The sequence below is a fragment of the Gymnogyps californianus genome, chromosome 2, assembly GCF_018139145.2.
Source record: "Gymnogyps californianus isolate 813 chromosome 2, ASM1813914v2, whole genome shotgun sequence".
In the NCBI taxonomy this organism is placed as follows: domain Eukaryota; kingdom Metazoa; phylum Chordata; class Aves; order Accipitriformes; family Cathartidae; genus Gymnogyps; species Gymnogyps californianus.
In genome coordinates, this window is record NC_059472.1 from 116,853,404 (window position 1) to 116,867,106 (window position 13,703).

Sequence of the window (13,703 nt, forward strand, 5' to 3'; positions counted from 1 at the left end):
AAATGCCCTGACATGAAGAAACTGCCAAACCCTTAATTTTTGCAGACCACAGCAATTTTATAGATTTGCTTATTCTTTTTTTGCTATAGAAGTTATGCTTGTTTTTTCCAGGTTGTGTAATATTTTATTTATCATTTCTGCTGAATAGGTCCATAGTTTGGAAAAGGGATTTTGCTAAATAATCATTTCAAGTTTGAATTCAAACAATGAATCTGAAAGTATATGCATGGTACATTGTTTCAGTTTTCTCCCTTCCACTCAGCATATGTTCTATTTTGTTTCAGATTTTGTTTCTTTTCCCATATAGTCCAGCTTTAATCAACTTGTATCTTTTTAAAATGTGCCTCATAAAAAGTAACCCATGAAACTCACTTGAGATGTTGCATGTTAAATCTATAGATCTGATAGCGTAGCTGTGGTCATACAGTTACCTGATTATTTTTGAAAGATTAATGAAAGGTTTGTATCTATATGTAATTAACCTTTGGTTAAAATTATGTTTTGCTTTTTATTTGATCAGACTTCTTGAATTCTGCAACTGGAAACAACGTATTTATGTCAACTGGTGGTATAAATTGGTTATAACTAGAGAAGAATAGATTCTTTGTTAGGGCTTAGAACTTAATTTTCTGTAACTGAAATATCAAAATTAGGGATCAGTGACCAGTTTCTGGTAGTGAGTACAGTGTGTTGAAATGAACATTTATAGCACTTTGTAATGTACAGTTTTGATTAATAAAAATATAAGACTCTTAAATATGTCTTGATCAATTTTTTAGCTTGTTTAAAACTCACTGAAGATTTTCTTTGAATTTGTGGGGTAACCTCCACAGAAATGAACAGGAGTATTTTAATTGTCTTCAGTGACATTTTATTTAACTTCTCAGAGAGTAGTGCTTGAAGACCCCATGCTTTTAAAAGCAAGGGAGAAGAGATTAAATGTTAGGAAAATAACGTTATTTTATTATAACATTGGTTGTATTGAAGAGTTGGGATAACTATGAAATCACTAGTTTAAAGTTGCTCCCTTTAGCTTTCCAGCAGTTCTTTTCTTTTTTTTTTCTTTTTTTAATAGAAAATGTGATCAGTGAGACCATGTGGCTTAAAAAAAATGAACACACCAATGTTCATGTTAGGGACATTGGAACTGTTGATGAAGACTGGAAATGTTATTTATGGTTTCTTGAGTGTATACAGTGCTAAATATCATGCCAATGCTTCCTTGCATTGATAATTTTATCTACTTTGTATGTAGTGCTATAAGAACTTGAACCAGGGTTTTCTATTTCACATTTTTACCTTGTAAGTTTTCCAGATCATTTCAATCTACCACCACTTTCCTACTAACTTTAAGCTTTTTTTTTCTTTTTAACCACGGTGGTTTATTTTCTATGCTGTTACTTATATTTATTCATTTCGCCTTCAGCTGGCAGTAGATCTGGGTCTCCTGGAAGAGTTTTGACAACAACCACACTTTCCACTATGAACACAGGAGTTCAGAGAGTGTTAGTGAATCCTGCAACTGCACAAAAACGAAGCAAAATCCCACGAAGTCAGGGATGTAGTAGAGAAGCTAGTCCTTCTAGATTGTCAGTAGGTAAGAATCACTGAATAACTTTTGGTTTCTTTATAGCCCTTCTTACTTTAAGTGCTGGGTATCTACAGCTTGTGTTTAGTTATAGGTGGATGATAAAATTAGAATACATATTGATAAAAATCTAAAATGTACCTGTTTTCTGAGGCTAGTCTTTGATATACAAGACAGTTTTAAATTGAAGCTGAAACTTTAGTTCTTTTTCTGTCAGAATGCAGTTGTTCCTTTCTTCACCTCCCTGTCTTCCTTCTCTTTCACTTCACTACTTATCCCCACCCCCAAAATACCCACATCCATTGAATGAAAGTGTGATACCATTTTGAAAAGATTATTTTCTTCATTACTTTTGTGTGTCTTCTGCATATGTATGCGTGCATGTGTATACTTGTGTGATACAAAAATGAATGTCATACTTCTTAAACCTCATGGTATAACCCGATGACACTTTATTACAAACAATATTATTGAAAAATATCAGTTGATTTTAATGGCATTGCTGCTGTTCTTTGTTTTGTATTTTGATTTTTACCTTAGCTGGAGTAACTTTTTTTTTTTTCCTTCTTTAGAAAGCTGTGGTTTTTTTCATTTGCGTTACTGTCGATTAACTTGATCTTGAGCACAAATTCTGAATCAATACTCTCTTCATATTTTTCGTTGCTTGTTTCCGTCCTTTTCAAGAGGTTTTTCAACCATTCTGTAAAGAGTTGGTAAATCCCCATTTTTAGCTGTGCAAAGAAATAATTTCATTGAACTGGCTACACTTAGTGTAATCCAGCACAATCAAGAAAGTGTGTGGAAACAGTTATGACTTACAATACAACATAATCGTCAGTGTCTTTTCTTAGAAATACGTCTTTGATCTTACTGCAAAACAGAATTGCATTAAAACTGCAACTTTTCTTATGTCTTCTCCCTTCTGTGCTGCTGTTTGTCTGTACCCTGAATCATACTAGCACGAGGCAGCCGCATTCCTCGGCCTAGTGTGAGTCAGGGCTGCAGTCGGGAGGCCAGCCGTGAAAGTAGCAGGGACACAAGCCCTGTCCGCTCTTTTCCACCCCTTGGTAAGTACTCAGAGCCCCTTGTTGTGCATGGCTGTCTTTGCCCTTCATTATTTGCACCTAACGAATCCATGCCTCCTTCATTTAGCTTGTAGCCGGCCACCATTATTTTCCCTTCCTTTGGCTCACTCACCACTTACTTCAATGGAGAATTGACCAATGTGTGAATGGGTTGCACACTTGAAAAATAAACGCTTTGCTAGTGTTAGTCTTATCTTAAATACCAAGTCTGGAAAGGTGTGTGAAACGCAGCATCTAGATACTTTTTTTGAAAGGGCAATTCTGCTTTTGGAAAGTTTTTTGAAATTATGTGTTTCTCTTTTTATTGTAGCACTCATTGCTTGGGTGCAGTTAGATAATCCATTTCTCACTGACCAGCTAGAGCAAAGAATATAGTATGGCTGTCATTGTCCGCCTTTCCCTGCATCAACAGCTAGGGTCTGCTATTACTCAAAATTGCTCCCTAGTCAATGAATCATTTTGGTGTATAAGAAAAAAATACGCTTCATTTTATGTCTCCTTAGCTATATTTTCATCACTGTATTATGTGAAAAAAAATTCACCTTTTTGCTATTAAAGCAAGTAAATATGATGGTGCAGATAAGGGACCAATCTGCTGAAGCAGAACTATATTCTGAGGCTGTTTTCCATTTTCTGAAAATGAACAGGGCAAGTAGCAAAGTCCTTATACAGGTAGATGAACAAAGTACAGTTCTGAAGTTTACTTTTAATCTGTGTAGAACAAGTGATAAAAGATTGAAGTAGCAGCTGTTGTTACATAGGGAAGAAGAGGAATTGATAACTTCTAACATTCACACATGCATAGCTACGTTCAGTCCTCATTTCTAGAGCTGCTATAAGCAAAAGTTTAGTTTTCACTTAGTATTTCAGTTTATTGGCCTGACACTTAAAAGATTTTGCAAGAATGTCAAGCTGTTGTCTGTTTCTGAAATGTCAATAAGGCATAGGAACATTAGCTTATAGTTATTTTAACATGTTGTTGGTTAAGGATTAGGGAAGCTTCTCGTCTCCGTGTGTCCTTGTCAAGGTTACTATGAAGTTGGTAGTAAATTTTGATGAAAGTCTTTTTACATATTGGGTTGGGTGGGGTTTTTTTTTAGTTTTGGGGGGGTTTTTGTTGGCTTTTTTTTTTTTTTTTGATCGGTAATACAAAACTGTCTCTATAAGATTGTATCTGAAACTGATCTTTTTTGGTGTTGTCTTTGTCTGAGTTAGGCTTCAGTATGTATCCCTCTTCTTTTGTTCGTTCAAGTGTAGCTTACAGTTAAGGACTTTGTAATACTAGCTGTTAAACATACTCTGAAAATAGTAAATCTCTGGTTTCTATCTCAAAGTGAGGCACCCGCCTGTGCTCCTAATTAGCATTGGAAGTGTATTGTGGTCTGTTAAGGCAGTATGGTTCCTGTCAGCCATAGTTTTATTGGGAAAGTACAGATTAATTGGATGAAAGCTGTTTCAATAACTAATGCGAATTTGCCCAGATGCTGTTTAATTGGGAAATTAAATTAAAAGTAGACATTATGCAGGTTCCATTAGTAAACTTGTATCTTTTACTAAAACTCAGCTGGCAGACTGTGGTGTAGTACACACATATCTTCTTTTCTTTTAAAAATGAGAATATTTTCCAGATTTTTTTTTGTGCTTCTTTTGCTACCTTACAGCTTGACTTCAATTGCATGCATGCAAGAACTGATTTACACTTTATATTTGGTCAAATGCTTGTTATCTTAAGAAATCTGTGTTCAACTAATACCATAAGATGGGTCATGGGCACGGATGCTACTTGAGGTTTTATTTTTATTGATGGAGTTTCATTTTTTGTATTCAGATATCAAAACAAGTACCTATACAAATACAATAGGTTGAATTGTCTGATAGCACAGAGAATGCAAAGTAGCATGTATAGGAATCCAGTGGTGTTTAAAAAAAAAAAAAAAGGCAGCTATACCTGGCATAAATGAGGATTCCTAGGATTCCTTCTGGTATGACTTATTTGAATGATTTTGAACGTCATTCAGTGTTTTGTTGGACCAGTTTTGTCTTACGGGATGCTATTAACTTCTATCAAAAATATTAAATTTAGTGTTTTTCAAGGGTAGAAGTGGAAGATGAACTAAGGCAAATTCAGCTCTGTGTTTGTAGCTAGAGACAGTTCTACATGGGGTTGGAGTGGGGAACGTAATTTGTATAGTGTCTGATTCTCAGCACAGAAATTTTTGTTTACAAATGCTGAGCCTTTGGGGGCATAAAATGACCCAAATACTACATAATTGCTTCTCTGTATACATTGGTATAAAGTGTTTGTGTAATCTCACATTTCAGTATAAGATTGTAAACTGGGAGATAACAGCCACTCTGAGAAGCAAGTGATTTGTAATTTATATGGAAGTGCCTATTTCTGTATTACGTATAGTTAATATTAAATATCAGACTAGTATAACTTCCATATTTTAGCTAAGAAATTGTTATTTTGAGTCCATTTAAAATCTTATTTTGATTCATCTTTTTAAAAATGAAACAACAAAAGTAAATACTTGCACAATTTCTGCAATTTGAGGGGTACAAAGAATATTCTTGGAAAATATGCTTTGGAATGAGGTAATTTGATCCAATATAGTGCTTCCTTCCACTGTCTTAAAAACTTGTCCAGCATATTTCAAATGTATATGGGGGCAGGATCGTCTTCAATTATATACCTAGAGTTTGAATTTTTAATTGTACCTTTAATTTTCAGGGCTTGCTGATGGAAAGCAATAGAAAAGTTTATCCTGTTATTGCCTGTATTTAAAGCTCTATCAGCCTTCATGCCTATGTTTTGACATCCTCTGTTCTGTCTCCTTTTCCGTGCTGAGACATACTTTCTAAAGAACCAAGTATTCCACAAAGCATTAGTTGCAAAATAAAATTCCCTAGCTAAACAACTTCATGCAGGTTTAGTTTGAAATAAAATACATTGCTGTACCTTATGTAAGGAGTAGAGAACTTTACATGGAAAAAACATAATGTTGTTTCTGGGACCTTTACAGGACTTAGGATCATTTTGGAGTTCACTCAGGTTAAAAGAGGTGTGCTTCCCCAAATGTGATTTGGTCTGTGTCAGGGTTATTTGATTGAAATGAGACTTTTAAATTGTCTATGTTAATCAGAGTAAAGGATGATTCATTTGGTTCCTGATTTCTATTTATACTACTTTATGTATCCAAAAAGTGTAAAATATTTGTATTTACAGTTATTTATTAAATCATAAGATTATATCTGGGTTTTATGTCACTGTGGGTAGACATTTGAATTCAAGTTAAAATTGTCAAAACCAGTTTCATTTATATGACTGTAAAATTCTAACTTAAGTGAACTGAAGAAAGAAGATGAATTGTTTAAAAACACGTTGAATTTAAAATTACTTGGTTTAAGAATGAAAATATTAGCAATGGTGAGTCAACTTTTTTAGAATCTCTAAAAGACCAGTTTTATACAAGTGCCAGGAGGAGGAGGGTACTCAGTTTTATTCAGAAGTCCTTAAGGATCTTTGGTTCCCACTTCCCATAACTTTAAAGAACCTTAACGAGCTACAGTAACTAACATAAATGTTTCAATTTCACATTTTATTTATTTAAAGAAAACAATACCAATGTGAAATATTAATTGCATTAAATTATTTTAAACTTCTAATTAAAATTGAATAATTTTAACTTTCATCTACATAGTGGTGAGTTTTAACTGAGGTTGACTTATCTGCACGTAGTCAAGAACTCAAGCTTATACAAATTGTCAGCTGCTAACACAGTAAGTTTGTGCAGTAGTCACTTTTTGCAAATAATGTTTGGTACGTGAGCTCTCGCTCTGACTTGAGCACATAGAATTGAGTTAAGTCTACAATGGAAGACCAGTGTCAGTGGAACTTTTTAGATATTTCTGAGGATTCTGTGTGCGTGTGTGCGCATGTGTGTCTACGCATTTTTTCTTCTTTGAACTTAAATATACTTGCTTTTAATCTGCTCTTAATCTTTTAAATTAAGAAAAATTGTGCATGAAATGTCCAGGGTACATAAACCTATATAATTTTATATAAACATATTCTATATAATCAAAGAACTTCTCTGAAGCTTTTTCCTTCTGTGTAATACTCAGTTTCTTGTGCTATAGCTGAATCTTTTTGATAAATGTTCTCTTGTTCACCTAAGCAACTATTGCAGCACTTTGATTCCATGGTAATAGGTAGGGTTTATATGATCCTGTTATTGCAGCTTCCAGGCATCACTCCAGATCCACTGGTGCCCTCTACACTCCTGATGTTTATGGGGCTACAGGTGAAGGATGAGTACACTTTGCTGTCATCTGTGCAGTCATCCTGGATTTTTTTTTTTCCCACCCACTTGGTTATTCTCATAGTTCAGTTTTAAAAAGCATTATTTATATTAATTTGAGTTTTGTGGTTATAATAATCCAGATAGATGTGTGTGTTGCTAGATTTCGTCTCCACCCCAACCCTCCAATGTTAATCCTTTTCTTCCTTAACAATCATTTTATTTTTACTTGCAGAAGAACTTTTTTTAGTTTTCCATTTTTCAGTATTTGTAGAGCATTCTTTATGCATGTAGTTTTCTAATCAGCACTCTCAATAGCCTTCCTATTGTATTTACTTTCTTTTTAAATGAAAACAAAAACCCAAAATGAAGAAGACATTAATTTAAAAAAAATGAAAGATTCATTCAGTTAAAACCATTGTTTTGTGGTTTTTTTTTTTCCTGTGATATTGGAATAGAATGTTTGTATATGACTCTGATTTTTTACTTCATTTCTTACTTTTTGCTGTACCACTAAAGACTTCAGAATGAAAATAACCAATGTTTTAGCCACTACATAATTTATTAGAAATGTTAAGCAAATGCTTTTCTTCTGCTTGGGTTTTTTTAAGTGAGTGTGGTATTAATGTCCCATGTTGCTATTCTGACTGATTTCTTTATATTCATTTTTGTTGTTGTTATAACAGGTACTGGCTTTGGAATTAGTCAGTCGAGTAGATTGTCGTCATCAGTTAGTGCTATGCGAGTTCTGAACACAGGTTCTGACGTGGAAGAGGCAGTAGCAGATGCTTTGGTAAGAATCTCGCACTTATCTTGTGTCAGATACAGACTCTTAAATGTTTGGTACCTATACATCAAAGTATGCAAAAGAACTTGTCATTCATTATTTTATTGGCTTCTAGGTGGGGAAAAAAGAAAAACTGAATTGCTAGAGCTACAAAGTATTGGAATTTTTGTTCCCTACAGAAGTCTTAACTTTTGAGAAATGTGCATTTTTCCATGGCAGACAGAAAATAGTATCGAACTGTTCTGTTGGAATGGCCCAAGGAGCCACTTGAGCAGGTAGCACTAACCAGGAGTTTCCCACAACAGCCAGACAAACTTCTGGATAGGTTGAAGGCTTGTCAGAGCTGGGAACGATGACAGCTAAAGCACTCTGCTTATCATAAGCCTGGGTTCCATTTAAAGTTGTTCTGTCTCACAACATGTGAGATGCTGAAGAGATAAACTGATGGCTTCACAGGCAGCGTTTCATAAGTTTAGGTTTTGTTTTCTTTTGTTTTCAAAATGTTATGCTGAATTTAAAACTGGTTATGCAATTCACTTGCTTAACCTTTCCTGTTCTTTAAAAGGGGTGGGTTTGGCTCCTCTACCTCCCTGCCCCAGTTAGCCAAACTGAATGCATCATGTATTTTGCTATTCTGACATTTACATCAGCAAGCTGAAATCTTCAATTAATTTAAAATACTGATGCTATGAATCAGATACATTTTTATCAGGTATTGTATACTATTTGCATATCATTAAATATTTGTAAGTACCTGTTATCTAGTTACCAGAATGCTTTAAGGAATTTGTTATTACTCTGTTTTAACAAAAAGATTATTTGGAACATTAGTAAAAAACTACAAATTAGACTCTAAAAAATTTAATTATAGCCAGATATGACTGGATAGAGAGAAACAAAATTTCAAAGGAAAAAATCTGAAGAACTCTGTCATGTTCTTAGTCTGGCAATTATTGATTCCTTGGTTAATACTTTCATCTTGGTACATTAGTTTAAAATTTGTGTGCCTTCACTGGCATAGAGATCAGGATATCTGTAAAATCTTACCTAAGAGGTCATGGTGAGATTGAGTGGTTTTTCCCCTTTCTCATATTGTATACTTGCAAAAAGTTTTCAGCGTTGATGGGGAGTACTAGTAAACTGGAAGTCAGTCTGGATTTTGGAATAGGAAACAATAGAAAAATAGTCCATGGAACATGAAAAGTTTCTGGCTGTAATTTTGAAAGCCTGTGCTATAGATTTATCCATGCTGGTGCTACGTGAAGAGTATCTTTACTACTTTTAGCAGCTTCATAGCTTATTCAGATTCAGCTGGGCAAAGTATGTAGTAAGAATATAAATTGAGGAGAAACTCATGCTTCCAATGACTGCTCTTGAGGCTCGAATGTGTCCTGCTTTGTTGAAGCAATAAAGTTTGTTCATAGAAACTGGTTTGTATTACCTGGATCCAAAATATAGCATGATGCTTCTAGAAATGTTAGAGGAAAATTAGTTGGTATATTTTAGCTAGAATCTGTCATTACAAAGAAGGATCAAGAACAGTAACATTTTATTATTGTAGTATTTCCATGCCCAGTTGCCTGCCATGCTCTAAATATACAGGTTGTCCTGTACAAATGGCTTTTTTTAACACGAGTTATGAACACCCTTCTTGTTTTACCATAGACTGAAGCCCTGCCTCAGAACAGTGTTTTTAAAAGGTAGAATGTAGAGTCCTGACAGATGTAATATAAAAATCAAAAATATTCTGGATTGTATTACTAGTTTTATGGTATGAAAAATACTTGGCCGGTTATAATACTGCTCAAGCCAAAGGGGTATCAGTCTTCTGGCTAAGATCTGGTTTGAATATAAGATGCATGAAATGCAGCTATATGGTGATCTTTACATATTTTTATACCTTTTACTTTAGCACAGTCCTTGGCATTTCAGATTCTATATCTTTAAAAAAAAATTTTTTTTACTTATGGAGACCCTTTTCAAAAATACTAATGCCTTTGTGATTTTTCCCTTCCTTTGTTCTCTTACACATGTGTGTATGCTTGTTCTGTTGACAGTAAGCTTGCTTGTTACATGATATATTGACTAGTTTGTATTGTGATATCCTTTAAGTTATTCCGTAGTCAAAAAAATGAGAACCCTGTGCAAATGGCAATGGTAATTGAGGGGAAAACAATCACTTTATACTACTGCTTCTTTGAGTATGTAATGAAACCGAATTTTTAACTACTAGCTTCAACTCCAGAATTTGAATGGCAGAGTTATTTTGCAGAGGTGTGTGTTTTTCCTTTTAGGATAAATAGCCTTTTTTTTTTTTCTTTTTTTTCCTCTGGCCTTTGGCATGTTGTGTTTTGTTGGCTTGCTTTTGTTTTTAGGGGATTTGGGATTTTGCATTATGTAATTAATTTTTTTTTTTAATAGGACATTGACTGCTGTAGTAGTTGTTGCAATGACAAAATTTAGATATTGAAATGAAGTTAAACAGAGATGGAGAAGTTGTTGGGAAAATAAAGTTTAAATGAAGGTTTCATACTTAGATAGCAATTGACTGCATGTGTTAAGTCTTCATGCTCAAATATCACTGCACAAGACACAAAGATTTTGACAGAGAAGTCTTTGTGACCAACCAGCAGATGATATGTAATATTTCCCTGGAAATGGAAGCTTAGCAAACTACTTCTTGGCAATGCATGATATGCTAATCAGATACAGAGAGCTAGGAATAAAATTTGCAATAAGACTATGTGTTTTCCAGTGGCAGGTAGTTTAATAGTCACAATGCTGCTATGCCTTACCTTCCTGTTCTCAATTTCTGTTTCTTTTCAATAATTTACTGCTAACAGCTCTTAGGAGACATACGGACTAAGGTATAGAAACTATTTTCCTTCTTCAGTAGTTTAATATTTTGCTATTAACATGCTTGATACAAAGTAAGTTAAAATTACAGAATACGTGGGTTTAGACCTGATTCTTATATTCTGTAACATATATAAAGCTATTAAGTGAAATAACTAACTTTCAACACAGTCTTTGTGTCACCCTATCATGCAATTTTATGGATTTTTGCAAGTAAACTTTAAGTTGAACGTTTCATCAAACGTATGTCTTCTCTGCATTTGCTTTGTTTTTATTTTGGAATACTACGCAAGCCATACTTCTTTAAAATATTTTTATTAACTTGGTTTGACCCGCTGAAAAGTTGGAGCCATTTGTCACTGCAGGGAATAGGGGTGTCACCAATTATTTGAACTGTTGGTCTTTCTACTGGTTATGGGTATGTATACTATCTCTTTGAAAATCAGTACTAATGTGGGGTGTTTCTGTACCATAGAAGAAGCCTGTACGAAGAAGATACGAGTCCTATGGGATGTACTCAGATGATGATGCCAACAGTGATGCATCAAGTGCCTGTTCAGAAAGGTCCTATAGCTCTAGGAATGGAAGCATACCAACATATATGAGACAGACAGAAGATGTGGCTGAAGTCCTAAATCGCTGTGCCAGCTCCAACTGGTCAGAGAGAAAAGAAGGCCTTCTAGGCCTGCAAAACTTATTAAAGAACCAGAGAACTTTAAGGTAAGAAGACATGTTAATAGAAAAACATTTTATTTCAGAGTTGAAGGGAGGCAAGGGAAGTAGGAAAGGAGGCTAATGTTCTGAAGAATACAGAAAGTTGGGGAGAGGGAAAGCAGGGGGTGTGTGTCTGTGAGAGATGGGGGAAGGAATGAAGAAGCTATTGTCACTTCTGGCCACTAGTGTATAGCATCTGTTTAAAAAGCTCCGTTTAAGAAATGGGATTTAAAATCAAGAGAATTCTTGCAATACAAAAGATTCCCAAAGTGCTTGCATTTAGTATTGATGGAAGGCCTTTATTTTTATTTATTTATCTTATAATTTATTTTTTATTATTTATTTATTGGGTATTTATTCAGAAGAAACTGTTTACTACTAGCTATTAAGAATACCTTTTTCATGATCTGCTCTGTTAAAATAGTCGGGAATGGTGTAATATATGAATTAGTTTAAAGAGATATTTTTAGGTTGAAAGTTTCATTATAGACAAAATCTATTACATTTTTATCCATGTCTTAAAATGCTTTTCTCTACTTCGTTTACTAGATTGCTATGCATTAGTGTTTTGGTAGTACTAGCAGGGGAGTTGACTAATGTATTGTTGTCACTTTGACAGTCGTGTTGAGTTGAAAAGGTTGTGTGAAATCTTCACAAGAATGTTTGCTGATCCTCACAGTAAGGTATGTTTAGGTTTTTCTTACTTTCAGTAAATGTTTGAAAACATACATTAATAGAAAACCAGTTGCGGTAAAATATGTAAGCGATATTTGCACATGTAAAAATTTGACAAACTGTGCTCTATAAGCACTTAATGGTATCAGATTTCAATCCATTTAATTTGCAATTTTGAACAAGCTAATTTTCCGCCTTTTTTGCAGGATAATTGAAATAAGGTTAGTTTCATCTAAAATGCACTGAAGTAGTTCAGTTTGTGCTCAAAATATTTTAAAGTATTTTTAAGAAGTCATGTTGTTTACAGAGGCCACGTCAACATGAGTGATGGTTTTCTCTCAATTAGAAACAAAAGGCTCTGGTGCAGTAATTTAAATCATAAAGAAAGTGGTCTGACTAAATCGTACATGATGAGTCTGATGAATGTGTACTTATTTATTTTCCAGCGTATTTTGTATTATCATAGCTTATGATGTCTTCCTCGAATTTCATAGATAGGGCTGGCAGTTGAGACTGTTGAATAATTTTTACATCATTGTTAGTATTCAATAAGTAAGGTGGAGACTATACTTCGGTATAAAAGAAAATGGGATGTTTTATTCACTTTTACTGAGGTAAAGACCCAGTATGGATGATATAACAAGGAGAATAACGCTTCTGTTTTCTAAGACCATTAAAATCTTTTTAACTGAGTTACTTCGCTTGATAGTATTTTTACAATTTTTGTGGGAGGTGGGTTACTAGTACAACTTCATATATGCAGTAATTTCCCATAGCAAAAGGACTGCAGGTAAGTAAGGAGCTTAATAAAGTTCTAATAGTATCATGTAAAAAACATTTAACTTCATATTTTGTTGAATTATAGGCTTGTTTGGAAGAAACCTTTCTCTTTTATATTGAGTATCACATAACCCAGAAAAACTCAGAGCAAAGTAGTTATTTCAGAAGTATTGGCTTTTCCCAACAGAATTCTGAAAAACGACTTTGATTACACAATACATTTAACATATTTTTAGGTCTTCCTTATTGCTGCAATAGAAAATTAAATTCAGAGTGATGCGAAGTCTTGACAGGTTAACTTAGTGTTCATCTATCCTCCTCATTTTTCCTGCTGGAAAAAGTGACTTAGCTGCTATCTGTGACACCATGTATTTTGGAAGAAACTGGCATTGCACACAGCAACGTGATGTTAAAGTTGCTCACATACTGCAGAAATCCAGAAGAAAAGACTAAAGCCAAGCAGTTAAAGAGAAACTGAAGAAAACATTCCATAAAAAGAACAGTTAAGTCAGAGGAGAGGAAAGAAAATTAAATGTTGAAGTATTACTGGTTTTTAAATGAAGTAATGACAAAATTGTGAATAGCAGCTTGGTTTAATTTTGCTTGTTCTTTTGTTAATTAATATTGCAGTTATGCATGTATCAGAACTACCCTGGAGATTTTTTTTGTAGCGGGGGAGCCAGGGAAGGATAATGAAAATGTTCCAAGACTTAGTTGTATGTGTCAGAAGAGCATTTTATCTTTTCATTAAGCCTTTAGGAATGTTACATTGCATTGTTCTAGTTGATTGTTGTTTACTGGGCATTCTGACATAAAATAACGTTGCTTTGATTTTGAAAATTTGGCCTGTGTTATAGCACGTGTGGTACACCCGTTCCAGTCACTGAAACCTTGCCTGGTTTTGGTGTTGCAAA

General features: G+C 34.2%; 1 protein-coding gene across 35 annotated transcripts in view; it reads left to right on the forward strand.

The window, feature by feature from the left end:
• The window catches only part of CLASP2 (cytoplasmic linker associated protein 2), a 149,148-nt gene that overhangs the window by 106,127 nt on the left and 29,318 nt on the right, over positions 1-13,703 (forward strand). For 15 of the 35 annotated variants that reach the window (XM_050891762.1, XM_050891769.1, XM_050891767.1 and 12 more), the window contains 5 exons: positions 1,427-1,597; positions 2,548-2,655; positions 7,664-7,770; positions 11,096-11,340; positions 11,954-12,017. In XM_050891762.1, coding sequence (XP_050747719.1) covers positions 1,427-1,597; positions 2,548-2,655; positions 7,664-7,770; positions 11,096-11,340; positions 11,954-12,017 — 695 coding nt within the window. Of the gene's footprint in view, positions 1-1,426; positions 1,598-2,547; positions 2,656-6,917; positions 6,981-7,663; positions 7,771-10,607; positions 10,632-11,095; positions 11,341-11,953; positions 12,018-13,703 lie in introns of all 35 variants that reach the window. The other 20 variants (XM_050891768.1, XM_050891764.1, XM_050891784.1 and 17 more) reach the window with 4 other exon arrangements.